The following is an 18,100-nucleotide window of genomic DNA, read 5'->3' on the forward strand; positions in this document are numbered from 1 at the left end:
TGCTCATGGGGCTGCATGGCCCAGAGCTCCTCATAGTGCTTCCCCTGAGGGCCCAGTGAGCAGACGCAGCAGGAGATGAGCTGGAGGGGCTCTGGGCCTTCTCCCCACTACCCAGGGCAGGGATCTGGCCTCGGGGTGAACGTACACCAAGGGGAATTAATAGCCAGCAATTCTCTTGCAAGTTTAACAGCCCCAGCAGAGTTTGCAGAGCGGGCCTCTTCACAGTGGACGTCACAGTGTGGCCGGCAGCTCCTCCAATTCACTGCCCAGCACAGCTGCTCCTGCTCCTGCCACGTCTGTTCCATCGAGGGCAGGCATCTGCTTCATGCTCTCGATTTCCACCTGCAAAGGAGAGACAAGTGGGAGCGAAGGGAACCAGGGCAAACCCCAGCCCCGCTCTCTGTGCTGCCCAGACAGAGCGCCTCAGGTCGCCACTCAGAACGGGCATCCCCGAGCACTTGGTGGAGAACAGCAAGGCACCCAGGCCCCAGGTTACCGATGGGAAAAGCAGGGTCACCGCAACCATCACTCTTCAGCCAGTGCCCATCTGCGGGGCATCTGGGCACCACACACAATGAAGATGCAGTTGCCCTGCTGCCCCCATCCACAGGCTCAGCTGTTAATCCTCCTATATCCAACTCCAAGCGCCAGCTCCCGCTCTGACCCACGCCCCTCCCCACGGATGGAGGCGAGTGGGATTTCACTGATGGACACACTGCTATCGCAGAGCTCCCTGCAGCAGCATGACGCAGGTTGGTTCTGGGGGGGTCAGCACCCCAGTGACAAGGCTTGGCTTTGTGGGATCCCAGTGAGGGAGGGGCTGGGGCAACTCCCACCCCTGAATTTCCCATGCAGCACCGCGTCCCCAGCAGCTCTCACCTGCAGCACCATGCGCTTGGCCCGCTCCTCCTGCATTTCCATCTTGAGCTCCTCCATGTCCTTCCTGCAAACGGTAGTTCACACAGCTGGCAGGGGCTGGCTCTCTGGGGGCCCAGGGCCGGGGACTCAGCCAGCTCCAAGAAGTCACCCCAGGCACATGGGACCCAGGAGCACCCAGCTGCTTCTCATGGGCCTGAGTTGCAGAGCCTGCCGGAGGCCAGAGTCCAGGGCCTGGGCTGGGCCCAGGAGAAGCAGGGCCTCCCATGAAGGTCAGTTCCAAACCTATCTCCCCAAGGCCCGGGGATGGTTCCCAGGGGTCACCTGATTCTGTACAAACAGGGCAGGACACTGGGACCTCATTCCCCTTCCAGCCACGGCACCCCGAGCCGATTCACTGCTCTACCGGGTCACATGGACACGACCGGCCCGTGCTGTTCTGATACGCCGGCCACAGGGCTCTCAGCCACGTCTGGCACCAGGCCTGCCCTGGCCGGGGTTCACCGGCCCCGAGTGTGACACTGCCTACCAGGGTAGACGTGCATACAGGCTGGCAGGCCAGGCCAGGGCCGAGGCTGCTGTAGGCAGTTGCCACCAGCCCAGGAGAGAGGCAGCTCCAAGCACAGCTAGGAAGCAAAGTCTCGTGCCGTCCCCTGGGGATGGGGAACGCTGCATGCAGCTGGCAAACTTGGGGCGCTCCGGCTGGCCATCAGCCACTGGGGTCAGCACCTGCCAGGGCTCCAACAGCTCCCACCTCCCTCCCACTCAGCCCCACTCACTGGTGCTGCACCCTCATCAGGTCCATCACGATCTGCAGGGACCGGATCTCGGCCATCAGCACCTCCAGGGACAGCTTCTCCTGCGCCTTAGGGGGGTCCCCCGGGCTCTCTGGGGACTGCAGCTCCCTGGCCTGGATGCTGCTCTTGGCTGGGACCAGGGGTGCCTTCTGCAGGAGCAGAACCGATGGGAAAGAATCCCAGCAGGGGCAGGGAAAGCCAGTCACCCTTTGCAACTGGGCACCCCCACCTATCAGTCCCAGAGCTACGGGCACTGGGCAGGCGTTGCCCTCAGAAGAGCTCCTCAGGGAACGCAGCAGGTCTCCAGCACCCACCTCCCCACTGGTGCTACCTGGCCCCATCAGCTGACAGGACAAGGACAGAATGGGTCCTGCCAGCCAAGCTCCCCCTTGGGTGCCCCTTGCAGGGCAAAGCCATGGCACTGGGGCCACCCATGCTGCACCTTCTCCCCAGCTCTGAGCACCCGGCCCACATGCCGGGATCCCCAGACGGGAGGGGAGGGGCCAGCATGGGGTCAGAAAGATGGTTCGGGTGCAGCTCCCCCTACCCTGAGTGCAGCCCCAGCCCCAGGGAAGTGGCCCTGGCCCTGCCTGCCCCACACACGCGCTCCCGTCCCTGCCGTGACCCTGGCAGCGAGGCGGCACCCTGCTCTTCGGCGTCTCCTCCTCCACCACCCTCACCAGCACCCATGTGACTTGTTAACCCAGCTCCTCCCACGGGAGCTCCAGAGAGCTCCGGTGCTGCCGACCCATCCTACGGGGCTCCTGGGGCAGGGCCTGGGACCCGCCAGGAGACTGACTCCTGCTGCCCACTGCGCCACTCGGCCTGCGTGTGGGGCGGGGGTTATGCTGCTCTATCTGTGCACGGGGTTGGGTCTACACCCTGCGGCAGAGGGCGGGACTCGCTTGCTTCACCAGACCCTGCTCCCATGGGCCAAGCCTGGCACTGATCCATGATTTCAGGTCCAAACTATCCAGCCAGCACCTTTAAAACCAGTCGGTGCCAAGGCCAGGGTCTCCGCCCTGGTGCTGAGCACACGCCAGGCCCTGCCGGCTCAGAAGGAGCACTGGGTGGAGGTGGGACGTTCCTCCCCAGCGCTGGGACTCTGCGTTTCGGGGCGGGGGGCGAGAACAGAGCGGTGAGAGCCGCTCACTCTCCGGACAAGGCAATTGCAGCAGAGAAGCTGTGGGCAGCAAATGCGGCACCCAGAGCTGTGCCCACCGAGCCCAGCGAGTCCCACCCTTTCCACTCCTTCCCCACCGACCCCCAGCGAGGGGCACTGCCCAGACACTCACCAGAGAGCTAGCGGGCGGCTGGCTGGGCGGCTTCCTGCCTGGCATTTTGGGACGGGTCGTGGTCGGGTGGCTCAGTTTGGCATTGGAGACCAGGATGGCATCAAAGCAATTTGCATCTGCAGAATCAAGAGGCACCAGCAGCCCCCTGCCCATCAGCAAATGCAGCTGGAGCCAGACTCCAGAGAGGCCCCCGGTGCAAGGACTCCACCGGTTCCAAGCGGTGCTGTCAGGCTGAAGAGCTCTGCACCCAGACCGATGCCCAGCCAGCGGGGCATCCACAGAGCTCAGCACCCACCTGAGGCACCAAGCTCTTTGGAACACCTGGGCCTTGGGCCGGGCACAGCACGGGGCTGTACGGGGACTGAGCTGCTCCCAGCCCTCCCAAGGCAGGTCCCCCTTTCTGCTGCTGAAGGGAGGGAGAGATTTGGACAGCTGCAGCAGGGGACCGGTCAGCAGGACTCCTGGGTTCTGCACCGAGTGGATTAGCTGGGCGAGCCAGCACCGGGAGGCCTGCGACATTGTGTGGGCTCCTCACACACAAACCCCAGCAATTTCCTCACTTCCCTAGCTCAGGAGCAGCCCAGGCTAGAGCGCGCCTGCCGGGGGTGCTCAGAACCCAGGGCAGGGCAGAGTCTGGAGGTGCCAGCCCTGCCCCAATGCCCTCAGTCCTGCATGAGGCAGAAGACTCCTCCATCTTGCAGGCCTGGCTCCAACCACAGCGACTGGTGGGCAGCTCCCCCTTGGCCCAGGGCTCCGCAGCTGGACACCGGAGGGAGTGATGCTACTCGCCCGCCCAGTGAAGGGAGGGATCGGAACGTGCCAGGTGGCAACAGGCTTACCTGGGTCCTTGGGCTTGCTCTTCTCCCCACTGGCTGGGGCACAGTTCATCGGGGTGCAGGGGGGCCTAGCAAAGGCAGAGACATTCCTGCACATTAGGGGGCTAGCAGCCCGCAGAGCCCCCACCCCCTTGTGCCTCTTTCCCGCCTCCCCTTCGGCCAGGTGCTGTGTCCATCCCACTCCAGTCAGTCCCTGCCCACCTGGGGGGCCAGGCAGGAGGGAGGAGCCTAACTCAGTTGCTCCGCCCCTTGCAGAAGTTTAACAGCCACCTGCAAAGCTGGTGATGGCATTATCAGAGCTAGAGGCAGGGGGCTGAGCCCAGATGGGCAGGGAGGGAAGCGTCTGCCCCGAATACCAAGATTAACCCCTGGGAGGTTTGCGAGAAGAGGCCCCCACCCGACACAGCGCTACATCCCCACCCCCTGCCAGCCTGCAACAATGGGCAGCTCATGCCTAGACCTCCCCCACCAGCTAGAGCCTGCCCTCTGCACAAGGGAAGGGGGCAGGGGCCCCTCACCTGCCCGCGAGGTTGGAAGCCAGTTTCGTCTTGGCAGGCACGGGAGGGGCGGGAGCCGCTTTCTTGCTGGCAGGGAGGTTCATCTTGGGCAGATCCATCTTCTTCTGCACCTTGGGCACTGGGGGCAGAGGGACAGGTGAGCAGCAGGAGCCGGGCTGTTCCCCAGAAGTTACCGCTCCCAGCCCACGACTGGCCAGTGGCTGCAGCCTGGGTCCCAGGACAGTTCCCAGCCAGCAGACAAGGGCCCACAGCCCAGGCCCCATCAAGGCCGGGTCCCCCTCAGAGGCACGTTCTTGGCCGAGGGCCAGGGGCGTTGGACCCCGGGGCCATGGACGTGCTGGTGTTATACTGGTCTTTGGACGCTAGCCCTGGCCTGTGCCAGCCATGGCAGCCTCAGGGCCCAGCTGGGAGATCGGCAGCCTGCTGCGGTGACTCCCCTGCACGCACCAGGGAGCTGCACGTGGCAGGAAATGCCTGCTGCACTCTCACCTCTTCCCCAGCTGCCTTGGAGCCTGGCTGGCCTCAGGGGCCGGAGTTGCCCAGGGCCAGGCCAGGGCACAGACCGAAGCAGGAGGGGGCAGGCAGGCTACAGCCTAATGTGGGAAGCAGATGGCTGCGAGCTGCTGCCCTGGCAGTGCCCTTCCCCTCAGCTCCCTGCCTGACCAGGGGATCCTGAGCTGCCTCCCTGGGGCGAGGGGAGGGAAAGCTGCGGCCTGTCGCCCACGGGGAAGAGGGACTAGCCCCGCACACCCCACCTCTACCAGCCGGCTCCGTTTTATCCAGCTGGGTCCCACGGCACATGCCCTCACGGGGGAGCAGCCCAGCAGTGCAGGGGAGTAACTCACGGGCACTTGCCACACCCCCTGCTACCAGGGTGGAGACTTGGCACTTCCCCCAGTGCCCACGGCCAGCCTGGCCCATTTACCTTTGGGCTCTCGGGGGGGCCGCAGCTCCGCTTTGCTGGCGCTGGACACTTTCTTCTCCGGCCTGAAGACTGGCACAGAGGAGCGAGAGGAAAAGTGACGTGCTGGCCGACTTGGTGGTGGCCGGGGGTGGGTGTGCTCCCCCCTGGCACCGTCCCTGCTCCCTCAGCCCCAATAGTCCCCAGCCCCATCTGCCCCAGGACCTTCTTTTTATTTTTATTTTTTTGGGGGGGGGGGAAGAGGAGGAGGCTAGGCTTGGAACCCCCCCTGGCCTGAGTGGCCGCCAGCCCGGCTCCCTCCCGCGCTGGGACCGGCTCCATCCACCCGGGAGTCTCGCCTCCCCTCAGAGGCCAGGGCTGGGGCGACACCAGGCCACCTCCATCTGTTCACCAGGGTCGGGTGCAGTCTTGCAGACACTGGAGAGACTCCACGGGGCTGCCCAGGGGAGAGGAGAACCCGGCCCTGCCCAGGGGGGACACTCGGGCCCCACTCCTGGCCCCTGCTCCCCTGCCTGTGGGGTTCTCTGCCCTGGCACACACAGCTCTGCCCTGTCCGCTCCAGGACAGGGGCAGAGATGGCATCTTGAGCTCGCCCCAGGCCTGTGGGCCCAGCGAGGGGAGCAGAGGTGCTCGCTCAGGGGTGTCAGAAGCTCCTGGAAGGCGAGCGAGTCAGAGGCCTGGGGCTGACACCCACACAGCCCAGCTTGGTGCATCCGGGGAGCGACAGCGGCACCCAGCACCTGTGTGCGTGTGTGCGTGCGACGGGGGGGGAGGGGCAGGATGTGAACAGTCACAGGGACCTGAGCTCCCCCTGGGCACAGAGCTTAGAGCAGGGCTTTGGGCTAGCCTGGACTTTGCCTGCACTGCCAGCATCACTGCCCCTGTGCCAAGGGGCACCAGGAGGGGGAGCTGGGCACTGTCCCTGGTGGTGCTCACAGCAGCTGGGATCTCAGAGCCCAGGGTGCCCCCAAAATACACCCAGAGTCTGACCCCCGCGGTGGGATGAGCTCAGAGCTGGCCCATCCCCCAGACAGCTCCAAGCAGCTCCCCACAGCAGCTACAAAGCCCGCTCCGCTCGTCGTCACATGTGGCCACGGTCCCAGGCAGCGGCGGTGTCCGCAGTCTGCACTTCCTCTGCCGGCTGCTGCATCAGCACACTCCCCATGCCCCCACCCCCAGCACTGCCCCCGTCCCGCGCAGAGATGGGCCCCCCACTGCAGGGCAGGCTGCCCTCCGGCCGACAGTCCCAGCCGCCTCCCTCCCCTACCCGTCACCGCATCCGTGCGGAGGGCCCAGCTGGGAAACCAGCCCCAGCCCCTCCCCAGAGCTCTGGGGCAGCTGGGCCCTGGGGACAGGCTACACCACATAACACCAAGGCAGCTCCACCCCACCGCAGCCCTGCTAGCTCTCACCGCAGCAGCGCTGACCCCAGCTCTGAGCAGACAGTTGGGCTCCCAGCCAGCCCTGCCTCTGCTAAACCAAGCCCTGACCCCTGAGGGTTCACACAAACCAAAGCCACCCACTCACTGATTTCGTCCCTTTGCCAAGCCCCGAGGCTGGGGCACCCAGGCCACAGTGCCCACACCTCCTGCCTGGGCCCCGTGCAGGAGCTTGTGCCAAAAGGGCAAGGGGGGAGGGGTGCGAGCCCCTCCAGGCAGAGCCAAGGGGAGAGCCCTGGTGATGGAAGATCTGCCCATCCTGGGGCCAGAATGATGCCACGTGGCAGTGGGTTCAGTCTGCCTCTTCCCAACAGATACCAGCTGGCTGGACCCCTGCACCCCCCAGCAATAACCAGCCACCAGGGGACACTGAGTGGGGCTGAGAGATGGGCTGGATGGGGGGGGGTGCCACCCTCCCTCAGCCCCTTGCCAAGCCGAAAAACGACAACACTTCAGGAGCCTGCAAAGCCCCTGGCCCAGCAAGAACCTCCATGCTGCAGACTGCCAGGGCCGCTGAATCCAGCCCCGACCCTCCCCAACCCCGGGGTGCAGCTGCTGTGTTCCCCACCCCAGAAAGGCTCCTGTACGCCCAGCCCGTTGGGATCCTCCAGGGTGCTAGAGCGGGAGGGCACAGAGTTGGCACAGCGAGCGGTCGCTCATAGGAGGGACCGCTCCCCTCCAAACCACTCTGCACCATGCACATGCCACAGACAGCAGAGAGAGCAAAGGGGAGGCAGGTACCTGCCACCACAGCCACGCCCGGGGCCTTCACAAGTTGCTTGCAGGGGGACAGTCCTGGGCCCAGGCTCTGGACTCCAGCCGTTGGCTGCACTCACCAGCCGTCAGTAGGGACCTGCCCGCAGCTCCCCAGAGCTCTGCTCCGAGCCAGCCTTCCCCAGACTGCTGCTCAGCCCCTGTCCCCAGGGCATGTGACGCAGAGGAAACCAGCACCTTGCTGGAAAGGAAGTCACAGATGCAGAGCACCCAGGGCTTTGCCCAGCTCTGCAGGTCAGGAGCCTGCGCCATCACCTCGTCCCCCGCTCGCTGCCTGGCAGCGCTACCCAGAAGCCAGCCAGCCAGCCTAGCAGGGGGAGTCTTGGTGACCCCGCAGCACGGACCATGCACAGACTGCTCTGAGCTGCACTTGGACCCACAGCTGCTCTGGGGGATGAGCCCACGTCCAGCCCAGCCTCCGGGGCTGGCAGGACCCCCAACAGCCATGCTGGCTGCCTGCCTCCCCCTTGGCAATAGCCCAGGACTGGGAGCCAGGCAGCACCAGCCCACAGCCTCCATTGGGTCGGTTTCACTAGGGAGGGGCTCACAACCAGGCCCCGCCCCTGTCAGCTCTGACCCCCCCGCCGTGGGTTCCTTCCTTACTTGACTCCTGGCTCCGCGAGGGCACCACCGCCGTAACCTGCAACAGAGCAGAGCACGATGAGCAGGAGGGGGCACATCCTGCCGCGGCTCCTGGCCATTCTTCGCCCCGTGTTCAGAGCGTCTGAGCCGGGCCAGGCCAGCACCGCACGGGGCAGCAAGAGGGGCCATCAGCTTCCCTGCAGCTGGGAAGGATTCTCTCCCCGCCCCACCCCAGCTCACACCCCGCCAGACGCATCCTGGGCTCTCCCCTTTCAGCAGCTCCGGGGGTGGGTGCTGGCCGAGGTGAGCCCAGGGGCTGAGCAGGAGCAGGGTACCAGGCTGGACGGGCAGAGCTGAGCTAGGGATTTATTATTCCTATTGCAAGCTTGCCATGTGGATTTCCTCGTCCAGCCACAGCGCCCGCGTGCCCAGCCAGCCCCGGCCCAGGGAAGGAGAGGGACTTCTGGCCCCTGTCCGCGGCCCCGGGGGTGCCTCACACCAGCTGAGCAAAGGGACGGGCACGGGCCACCCCTGGGTGTTCCCTCGGGGTCACTGCGCCACCTGCTGGGGGAACACAGAACCTGGAGTGCTGCCGTTCCCACCCCCACTGCAATGGGGCCAGGAGCCATTTGCCCAAGTGACAGGCTGCTCCCGGCGTCAGAGCCCCTGCCCCAAGGCAGGCGCCCCCCCCGCCCCAGACAGGGCTGCTCACTGGGCCCCCGAGCCCCTGCCCCGAGGCAGGCGCCCCCCCGCCCCAGACAGGGCTGCTCACTGGGCCCCCCCATGCCAGCCCGCCCGAGGCAGGGGCACCCAACCCCAACACTCACCTTTGGCACCACGGGCTGCAGCAGCATCACGAAGTTATCGGGGAAGAGGCCTCTCTTGCCATCACATTCCCCTTCCCACCAGCCCTCATCCTCCGTCTCCTGCAAGGCAAGCAGGGAGTGCCCAGCTCAGGCCGGGGTGCTACCCCCGAGTCCCCCGCATGGCCCAGCACCCTGGCCACAGGCTTGGACACCGCGCAGCACAGGGGGGTGAACACCAGGACAAAGCCCAAGGAGGTGGCACCCGGTCCAGCCTGCCCTGCTCCCTCATGGCACCCAGCACTGCCAGCAGATCCCACCCGGGGCCAGACCCCTTTAGCAGGAGGGGCTCAGAGTGCCCTGGAGGTCCCTGGTATTCGGGATGCGGCCGGGAGGGGCAGTGCAAGAAAGACACTGGGGGTGCGTGGTGGTGCCCATAGCTCCCTCCATGCCGGGAGGGGATCAGAGCCCTGTGCCCCACGCCTCCCTGGTGCACGGGGATGGTGCATTGCCGGGGGCCCCTGCAGGACACGAGGGCTGACACAGGAACTTGCCCCCAGAAGCTGCAGCCCGTGGTGCTGATGGGACTGGCAGCAAGAGCATCTCAGCCGGGCTCCCAGAGCCGGGAAGCCAGCCGGAGGATTTGGAGCCCCTCTGAGACAAGACGGGGTGTCTTGGGATCAGAGGGCAGTGGAGCTGGGGGGTCAAGACCCAGAGGCTCACGTCCTCCAGTGCCAGGCTCCACCATTTGGGGTTCCCCCATCTGGTTGGTGGAGCAAAGGGGCCAGAGCTGTCGGCGTCCCCTGTATCATGCCCAGAGGCCACAGTGATGGGCCCATGACACACTAATGAGCTGCTCCCTGGCTGGGGGGCAGGCAGCTGCGAGGGGGCTGGCTTCCCCCCCAGTGAGATGGGCAGATCAGCACCCCCTCCCCAGCGGGTTCACAGCTTGCCTTGGCAACCCCCCCCACCATCCCCAGCTCCCCTTGGCTCACTCCCCATGCTCCCACCTTGCAGAGAACCAAAATGACGTCTCCTCTCTTCAGCTGCAGCTCATCCTGGAGCTCCGGCTCATAGTCGAACATGGCCTTGCAGTACTCGGCTTTGCAGGCTGGGTGGGAGGGGAGGGACTCAGAGGAAAGCCCAACATGGTCACTAGTGGGGGACGCTGTGCTGCTCACAGGGAAAGGACCCCCTCTCCCAGGTGCGCTCGAGGAACCAGCCCAGTGAACCCAGCCCGTGCATTGCACTTGCAGAAGCAGGGCAGAACTCAGACCCTGCTCGAGTGGGGGTGGGGAAGGGTCCATGCTCCTGCCCTGCAGATGCTGCATGAGCCAGCAGGAGCACAGGCCTGGGGGCCTGGACTCCAATCCCAGATCCTAGCCCCACCACTGCCTAGGCCAGAGGCCCTGGGGCAAGCAGCTTCCCTGGGCTGCAGGGACCCATCCTGCCTCAGGGCAATGGCTGGGAATCGCTCCTTGAGGACTGTTGGGTTCTCCCTTCCCATCCACTACGGCCCCAGGGATGGCCCCTCCCCAGCTAGGGCCCCCACAGGGGACACGGCTACTCAGCAGAAGCAGCAGACTCCATGGGGCAGGGGAGTGCAGGCAGGCCTCACTCACATGGCTGCGGGGGCTGGCTTGACGGGGAGCTCTGGGCTGTGGGGATGGGCTTCTCCAACTTCTTGGGGGGCTCTGGCTGCAGAGGAGACATGAGGCTCGTTAGCACTCAGGGAGTGGGTGTCTCAGGAGGGAGGGGATGCTCAGAGCATGAGCTTCCACCCCCCACCCCAAGAGCACCCCAGAGTGGGGGCAGACACCTCCACTGACCCCCTTCCTGGAGCCAGACCAAGCTGGGCCCACGTGAGCCTGGGGTAGCCAGGAGTGCCAGGAAGGGCCTGGGCAAGCTCCCCTCGGTCCCAGCTCAACTGGCCACCCCTGGGTGGGGCTTTACGGCCTGGGCCCAGGAGCAGCCAGGCGGGTTCACCTGCTGGGTCAGGCCACCAGCTAGCCTGTCTCTGGGGCTGCTCTGGCGGGGGGGTGGGGACGGGACATAGCGTGGAAGGTGAATCCCAGGACGGTCCTTCCCGCCTGCCCTCTGCCCACAGTGCCAGGGGCTGCTCCCCCCCAAACACACTCACCTGCTCTGCCTCCTTTACGATGAAGGTCTCATCAGTCAGCTTCAGCCTCTGCTTCCCAGCCCCATTCTTCGGGAGGGGCTCTGGGGCCACTAGCCCTGCACACACCATGGGGGGAGCGAGTTATCTCAGGGCACCTGGGATGGGACAGCCCCTCCGCGGGGGGCACAGACGCTGCTGTGACCCAGAGCGCCAGCAACCTGCCAGCTCTCAGGGCGCGCAGACCCTGCCCGCCCCCCCTCACACCCCCCCACCCCCGGCTTGTGGGGACACAGCACTGGGGGCGCTCACGCTTCATGCCTTGGGGTCTTCCCAGATCAGCCCCGCCACATGCCATGGGTTGCTGCAGCCGAGGGTCTCTCCTGAGGGGAGGATCAGGGCAGCAGAAGAGAAGGGAGCCAGGCCCTGCTACCTCGCCCCATTGCTGCTCCCTGCTCCTTCCTACCTGGGGGCAGCCTGTCCAGCTCCTGGACGAAGTTGGAGGGGAAAGCACCAACCTGGCCGTTCTTCCTGCCCAGCCACCAGCCATCTTCAATCTGCAGGGGAAGAGAAAGGCTCAGAGCTGAGCCCTGCCAGCCACTGACCCAGTGCGCCCAGAGCATCTCCAGCAGCCAGGCTTGGAGGGTGCCACTGTACCTATCCCTGCCATCGGGCCAGCCCCCCACTATGGCATTTCCCTTGGCCGTTGGGAGACAGCCCGGGTATCCCAGCCAAACACCAACCTCCTGAAAGCGCTCCCTGCAACAGCCATTGGATACAGAGAGCCTCCCCAGGTCCCGACCCACAGCATTGCTGTGGGTGGTTATGCCGCGGCCAGACCCCACCCCAGACATGGCTGCTCATGTCAATGCCGGGCGACGCGACTCTTGTAGCTTGAACAGGAGATCCAGAGGGGCTCGAACTGGGCCAGGCTGCCCCCCTGAGGTCTCCCATCACCTGCCCAGCTCCCCACCTGCCTCTGGTCTTTCCCCACCCTGCTTGCCCATCCCATGGCCCTCCCAACTTTGGGGCACTTGCCTGCCCCTGGCTCCCTGCTGCACGGAGGGGTGGGAGCTGTGCACACCTCTCCGGTGGAGCTGGGAAGTGGATCTTGCCCTGCCTGCTTGGCCTCGCTGCTACCCTCATGGCACGGAGGGGAGGGGGAGGCTGGAATGGGCCTCTGGCCTTGGCCCTCTGCTGCTGGGCCGTATCTAGGGTGCCTGCAGACAGCACCGTGACCCAGACACAGGCATACCACAGGTGCCAGGGGCTGGAAACAACCCTCCAGCCACCTTCCACTGCTCCAGCCTTCCTGCCCCCCAGGAAGGAACAATGCACCTGCATCCCAGCCCCCCACCCTCAGCCGTTCCCAGGCACATGGGCCTGGGTCTCCACTCCCTGGCTCCGGCAGGTGCCCCCCAGCCCTGCTCACCTCCTGCAGGATCTGCACCAGCTCCCCGGCCTTTAGCTGCAGCTCATCCGCCTTCTCCGGGGTGTAGCTGAAGTTCGCCTTGCACCAGCGCTGCCCTGGCACCGGTGGCTTCTTCGCTGGCGTGGAAAAAGCATGAGACACACGTCACTCAGAGAGGGGAGGCTGGGGGACAGGCTGCACTGTGCCTGCCGGGGGAAGAGCTCAGAGACTGTATCCCACCCCTTGGTCTGATGCACGAGGGGCAAGCTGGGGTCCCAGCTTCACGGCTCAGCTTATAAGGGGCCACCAGACTTCGCCTGCACTGGGATTCCCCCTCCTCTGACTGTCCTCCTGCAAACCCTGGTAACCCCAGGAATGGGGCTGACTCCCAGCAGCTTGTGAAACCAGCCCTTCTCCCCCAGAGGCTGCCGCCCTGCGCGCCACCATCTCAGCTCTTGCTAAACAGTCAGGGCTTCAGCCCTTAAGGGGGCGAAGCAATGCTTGAAAACGTGAAACCTGTGGGAAGCGAGGCAGCCAGCCTGCCTGAGTCTGCAGACAGCCGGAAACGAGAACTCAGAGGTGGAGAACTGCCCTGTGCATCTAGAAGGAATGTTGACTCTGAAACCTAATGAGGGCATTTCTGGTCTCAGCCCTGATAACCATTGCATTGCTGATTAAAGCAGAGGACAAAGAAGGGTGATGGTGTGGTGCGCGGGAACCTCATTTTGCTGTTTTGTGGGGATGGAGCTTAGGAAATGATCACCACTTCCACCTCCCACCTTAGTTCGAGCTCCCCACCCACCCTTTGGGAGCTCAAGTCCTGCTCCCTTACAGGAGAGGACTCGTCCCTAGCACGCTGCTTTGCTAGTGTAGGGCAGGCGCCTCCCAGGCCAGTCTTGCTGGAGGGAGGCCAGGCTGCGGGGGTGGGAGAAGGAGAGAGGGGCTGAGAGCCAGAGAGGTGCCAGTGTCTGGCATGGCTAGGCCCAACTCGCTCTCCCTACACACTGACCCCACACCCCAGGCAGACCCCTCTCAGCTCAACACCGGCTGCGGCCTGGCTGGCAAACCCGGAGCCTTTGGGGGTAAGAGGCAGGAAGCCCATTTCCCCGTCTCCCCCCAGCAGGAAACCTGGCTGCTTCCCTACTGCTGGAATAGCCCCCACCCCCAGCCAACCCCCCACTCCCTTCCCTCTCACAGCCTGCCCTGAACCCCCGTGGGCTCTGTCCGGCTCCAGGCTGCCCCCCATGCTGGTTCCTGGCCCAAGCAGGGGACTGAGGCCTTGGCAAGGGGTCCTATCAGGCCCTAGCACACTGCAGTGGCGTGGCAGGAAGAACGGAGCTGCACCACCCCCCAAGTCAGGAGGCAGCCACCTCCCCCCCAGCATGGTACCCCCTAGCGGCTCCCGCTCCTGTCCCCAGCCTCAGGCAGTGGTTCAGCAAGCGGATCCTGAGCCGACGGCAGCGGGCGCAGGTTCAGACCCTTACGGGGAAGGCAGCCGAGGCGGCCCACAGCTGAGGTACTAGGAGCTGTTGCTGCCAATCTGTGGTGGGCAGCACTGCAGGGAGCCCAGGCAGGGCAGGGGGCAGTGGCATGGCTCCTTCCCTCCCCAGCCCTAGTGCAGCAGAGATGCTGCCGCTCCACCAGACCCATTGTGATCTGCTGGGTTCCCATTGGCTTGGGGAACAGGCCCATTGTGTACATCAGCCAATCAGAGGCCAGCGTGTCAACAACAGGTCTGCCTGGCAGGCAGTGAAAATGCCACAGCTGGGCCCTGCGCAGAGCCACGGGTTGATGAGCGAAGGGTCCTGAGCTGACAGCTGCCACCATGGCACAGAGCCCTACGGGGACCGTATGGGGGTCCCACCCCCAGCTCTAAGGAAGGGAGCGGTCCTTGGCAGGCAGGACAGAGGGAGCAGGGAGTCTTGTCCCCCCGGGCTCAGCGCACCCAGTTGTGGGGGGAGGGGAGGAGAAGGAGACACGGTCAGGGCACCTGGGTGTGCCAGCTGGGGGACCCAGATGGCCAAGGCACAGAGACTGAGGACACCGCTCGCCTCCGGCCGGACGAGGAGCCAGTGAGTCTGGGACAGGCAGGTGATGCTGCACCAGTGAAAAGGGCAGTGCGACACCCTGGCTGCGTGCATGGGAGCTCCCCCCAACAGAAGCACCTAGGGACACTGGAGACTCCTTGCAGAGATGGCAACAGAACCCAGGAGTCCTGGCACCCACTGCTGTGCCCAGCCCCCAGCACTCCAGCTACCAGCCCATTTTCAGGTGCGTCTCCAGGCCAATCTCAAACCCCGTGTCCCCAGATGCCCCCTTCTCCCCGGTTACTATGGCACCCACCACTTGCACGCCCACCCGACGGTTCATGCCACAGCATCCCGCAGAGTGAGGGAGCCTGGAAACCGTGCTCTGCACGCCCTGCCCGAGGGGCCCCGCCGGCGCACTGAGCCAGCCACTCACCAAGGCGGGTCGAGCGGGGGCACCTCCGACCTCCGTCAGCCATGAGCGATGCTGGAATTTCCTGGGGCAGACAGAGAACAGGCAGGGTAAGGAGCCGACGCGCTGGGGGGAGGGGGATGTGAAACCCGCTGCAGCTCGTTGCACCTCAGCTCCTCGGAAGTGAAACTCCCGCGGCCACGGGGACGTAGCAACCTTGGAGATCTGCTCCCAGGTAATGGGGGAAGCTCAGGGTTCATGAGGCGCCTGGCCTAGATGGAGGAGGAGGAGGGTAGCACCAGTCCCAGCCCCAAGGGCCAGCTTGGGGGCACTCAGGTGGGTCTATTGCACCCCACACCGGCTAGTGTCTAGCGCAGCCTGGACATCTGAGAGGAAGGGCTCCCCAAGAGTTAACCCCTCACTCTCGCTAGTCCTCCCTGGCCTGCCACACAACAACCCAGGACACAGAGCACAGTCCGCGCGGGACAGACAGACGCGGGTGGGGCTGGGGGGCACTGAGCTCACACAGCAGCCTGGGTAGAGCAGGATTAGAAGCCCGGTGTCCTGACTCCCAGCCCTGTGCCCGAGTCACAAAAGAGCAAAAGAAAACCCCAGGATCCCCAGCCACAAGCACCCCATAATGGGCAGAAAGCAACCAGTGCAGGAGGGACCCAGCCCCACCCCAGGCAGGGCCAATACCAGCATCAGCCCTCACTCATTTCCAGGTGCACCCCCCTGGGATTATCCAGAGAGGAAACACCACAGAAGGCCCCGCCCAAGGGAAGGGGGTGGGCTCAGTGCTGGGGCAACCTCCAGCCAGGGGCTGCAGAAGGAGCCGGCTCGCCCCAGCTCACCCGTCTCACACAGCAGCCCCCCACCCACAGCAGCCCCCTGAGTAGTGGTGGCAAGGGAAAGCAGCTGCCTGTCCTGCTTATATAAGTGACTGGGGAGGGTGTGGCCCAGGGACACCACCCCTTTGCCCTGCCCCACAGAGAGAAGGCAGGCCCAGGGGAATGCTGGGACACCGGAAGAGCTGGGGCCTGTTTTGCATTGCGTGATTTGCAGCTGCACGCTGACGGCCAATGCTGCTGAGCATCCCCCGACCCATGAGCTCAGCACCCCTGAACGTCAGGCCGTAGGCCTGTGGGTGTGTGTTGGTGGACACGCCTTCCAGGTGGCTGCAGGGCATGGGCGTGCGCACCTGTGGGGGTTGCTGCGCACGGTCCCTCCCCCGCCTGGGTCAGGTTTGCTTTGGGAAGCTGCCAAGCCACCTGCAGAACCCGGCCTGCCAGGCTGCAGGGGTAACTCATGCAAGAAGTGGCTCCAGCAGGCCGCAGTGAGATGGGCCCCGGGCTGAGGGCAGGAGCATGTGGAAGATGGTCCGGTCCCCTGGGCAGAGCAGGGGAAGTGCTCTGGCTTCTGCACGGCAGCGTGTCCCCCCGTAACCCGGCAGGATCCCCCGCCCCGCTCACCTGCACGAACTGCCGGGGGAAGAGCCCCGTCTTGCCAGCCAGCTCCCCCTGCAGCCACCCCTCCTCCGGGCCCAACTCCACCTTCCGCACGATGTCCCCAGCTTTCAGCTGCAGCTCGTCATCCCGCTGCCCGGCAAAGTCCACCAGAACCAGGACCTCCCCTGGCACCGGGAGAGAGTGAGGCTGAGAGGGGAGTTCTGCTCGGCAAAGCTGCCACCCCCCACCCGTGGGGGCAGGAGTGGAGCTTCCTGGACGAGGCTGGGCCCATGGGCCGCCCTCAGTTTGGCCCGCCTGGTGCAAGGGCGGCACCCCAGCCACAGCCCTGGCTCTCTCGCCCGGGGCCTGGAGCCATCGCTCTGGGCTGCCCACGGGGGCGCGAGCGTCAGGGCTGGGGCTCACCTGGAGGGTGGCTCCCTCCCTCGGTTAGACTGTGAGCCCGTTGGGGCCGGGACTGGCTGTGTCTGGGCAGCACCTGCCAGTGGGGCCCTGGGCGCTTCTGCAGCCAACAGGTAACGGTAGCAGGGGCTGGCGCGCGGGTGCTCAGTGGGGCAGGGCCTTGAGTCGGAGAGCAACGCCAAGGGCCGGGCGCTGCAGGTGGGGACAACTCGGGCAGGCCCCAGGGGGAAGGGGGGCGGCGCGGTCCCCGGGCCCCAGGGGGAAGGGGGGCAGCGTGATCCCCAGGGTGGGAGGGGGGCGGCGCGGTCCCCGGGCCCCAGAGGGGAGGGGGGTGGCATGGTCCCCGGGCCCCAGGGTGGGAGGGGGGCGGCGTGGTCCCCGGGCCCCAGAGGGGAGGCGGGCGTGCAGTGCCCAGGCTGGGAGGCTACTGAGCATTTTGGGGCAGGTGCCTGGCTTCTCCCCCCTCAGCGTGTGGACAGGGAGCAAGCTCTAGGAGCCAGCCGGGCAGGGGGTCCCCACAGAAGCCAAAGCCTTAAGCTCAGGTCGTTGGCTAGCCCCAGTGACACACGGAGAGCAGCTGGGCTGTGGCCCCTCTGCTGAAGGGGCCGCTCAGCCGAGGCCCAGCGGCGGTCGCGGGCAGCATGGCTCGCTCCCGCCTGCCCTGAAGGGTTGAGATCGCCGCGCGTCTGTGGGGTGAGGTGGGCAGCACTCAATGTCTCCAGGCACGTCTCCTGCCCCCCGCCCCTGACCAGATGGCCCCCGTGAACCCCGCCCTGGGCAGCCCAGCCCCAGCGCTCTGGGCTACATACCCATGGTGGTTCCCGCAGCCTCCTGCTTGAGAGCGTGTGGGCAGGCTCCAGCGCGGAGCGGGGAGAAGCGACTCGCGGAGCTGGGAGGGGAAGGCCGGTTATGACAAGCCTGGCATGGGGGCCGGGCTCTGGGAGGCAAACAGGCGAGGCCGGTTCTGATAAGTGCAGGCGATGGGGCTTTTTACAGCCTGGAGGAGCCGGGAGCGGAGCTGGAGCCGTAGGACCTTGGAGAAAGGCAGCAGCATGAGAGGACCGGCTCTGCCAGAGCTGCAGGCCAGGCAGCAGGACCGGGGCCTTGCCCCACTCTCCAGGGTCCCAGCCCAGGCTGCAGCAGTGACCGGTGGGAGCCTCTGGCACACAGGCCGGGTGAAGGGGGCTGTGCCCCTGGCAGGAAGCCCAAACACCACGGCAAGGAGAAGGCGAGGGCCAGGGGCTCCCAGCAGGGCCGGGGTGTGTGTGTGTCAGGGGGGAGCAGCAGGGAAGTGTCTAGTGTCCCCCTGAGCCTCCCAGGCCTAGACAGAGCAGAGCCACCGTGCACCACTGAGCTCAGACCTGGCGAGGCGTTCCGAGTCTCGGCCCTGGGTTAGAGGGAAAGGGACTTGCCCAGGGTGGCAC

At 65.7% G+C, this 18,100-nt stretch overlaps 1 protein-coding gene across 1 annotated transcript; it reads right to left on the reverse strand.

Annotated features, from left to right (window-relative positions):
- Nucleotides 1-326: 326 nt before the first annotated feature.
- On the reverse strand, nt 327-17,489 carry SH3D21 (SH3 domain containing 21). Its single transcript, XM_074934725.1, has 16 exons — nt 17,486-17,489; nt 16,281-16,441; nt 14,833-14,893; nt 12,391-12,506; nt 11,425-11,515; nt 10,983-11,077; nt 10,465-10,540; nt 9,853-9,953; nt 8,867-8,965; nt 8,061-8,097; nt 5,248-5,316; nt 4,323-4,614; nt 3,808-3,872; nt 2,969-3,084; nt 1,656-1,822; nt 327-943 (listed from the first exon to the last, which is right to left on the reverse strand). Exons 1-16 carry the CDS (start codon nt 17,487-17,489, stop codon nt 769-771), a joined length of 1,725 nt encoding a protein of 574 aa, XP_074790826.1. The 3' UTR covers nt 327-768.
- Nucleotides 17,490-18,100: the final 611 nt, after the last annotated feature.

Source organism: Natator depressus, chromosome 19 (genome assembly GCF_965152275.1).
Source record: "Natator depressus isolate rNatDep1 chromosome 19, rNatDep2.hap1, whole genome shotgun sequence".
Lineage (NCBI taxonomy): Eukaryota > Metazoa > Chordata > Testudines > Cheloniidae > Natator > Natator depressus.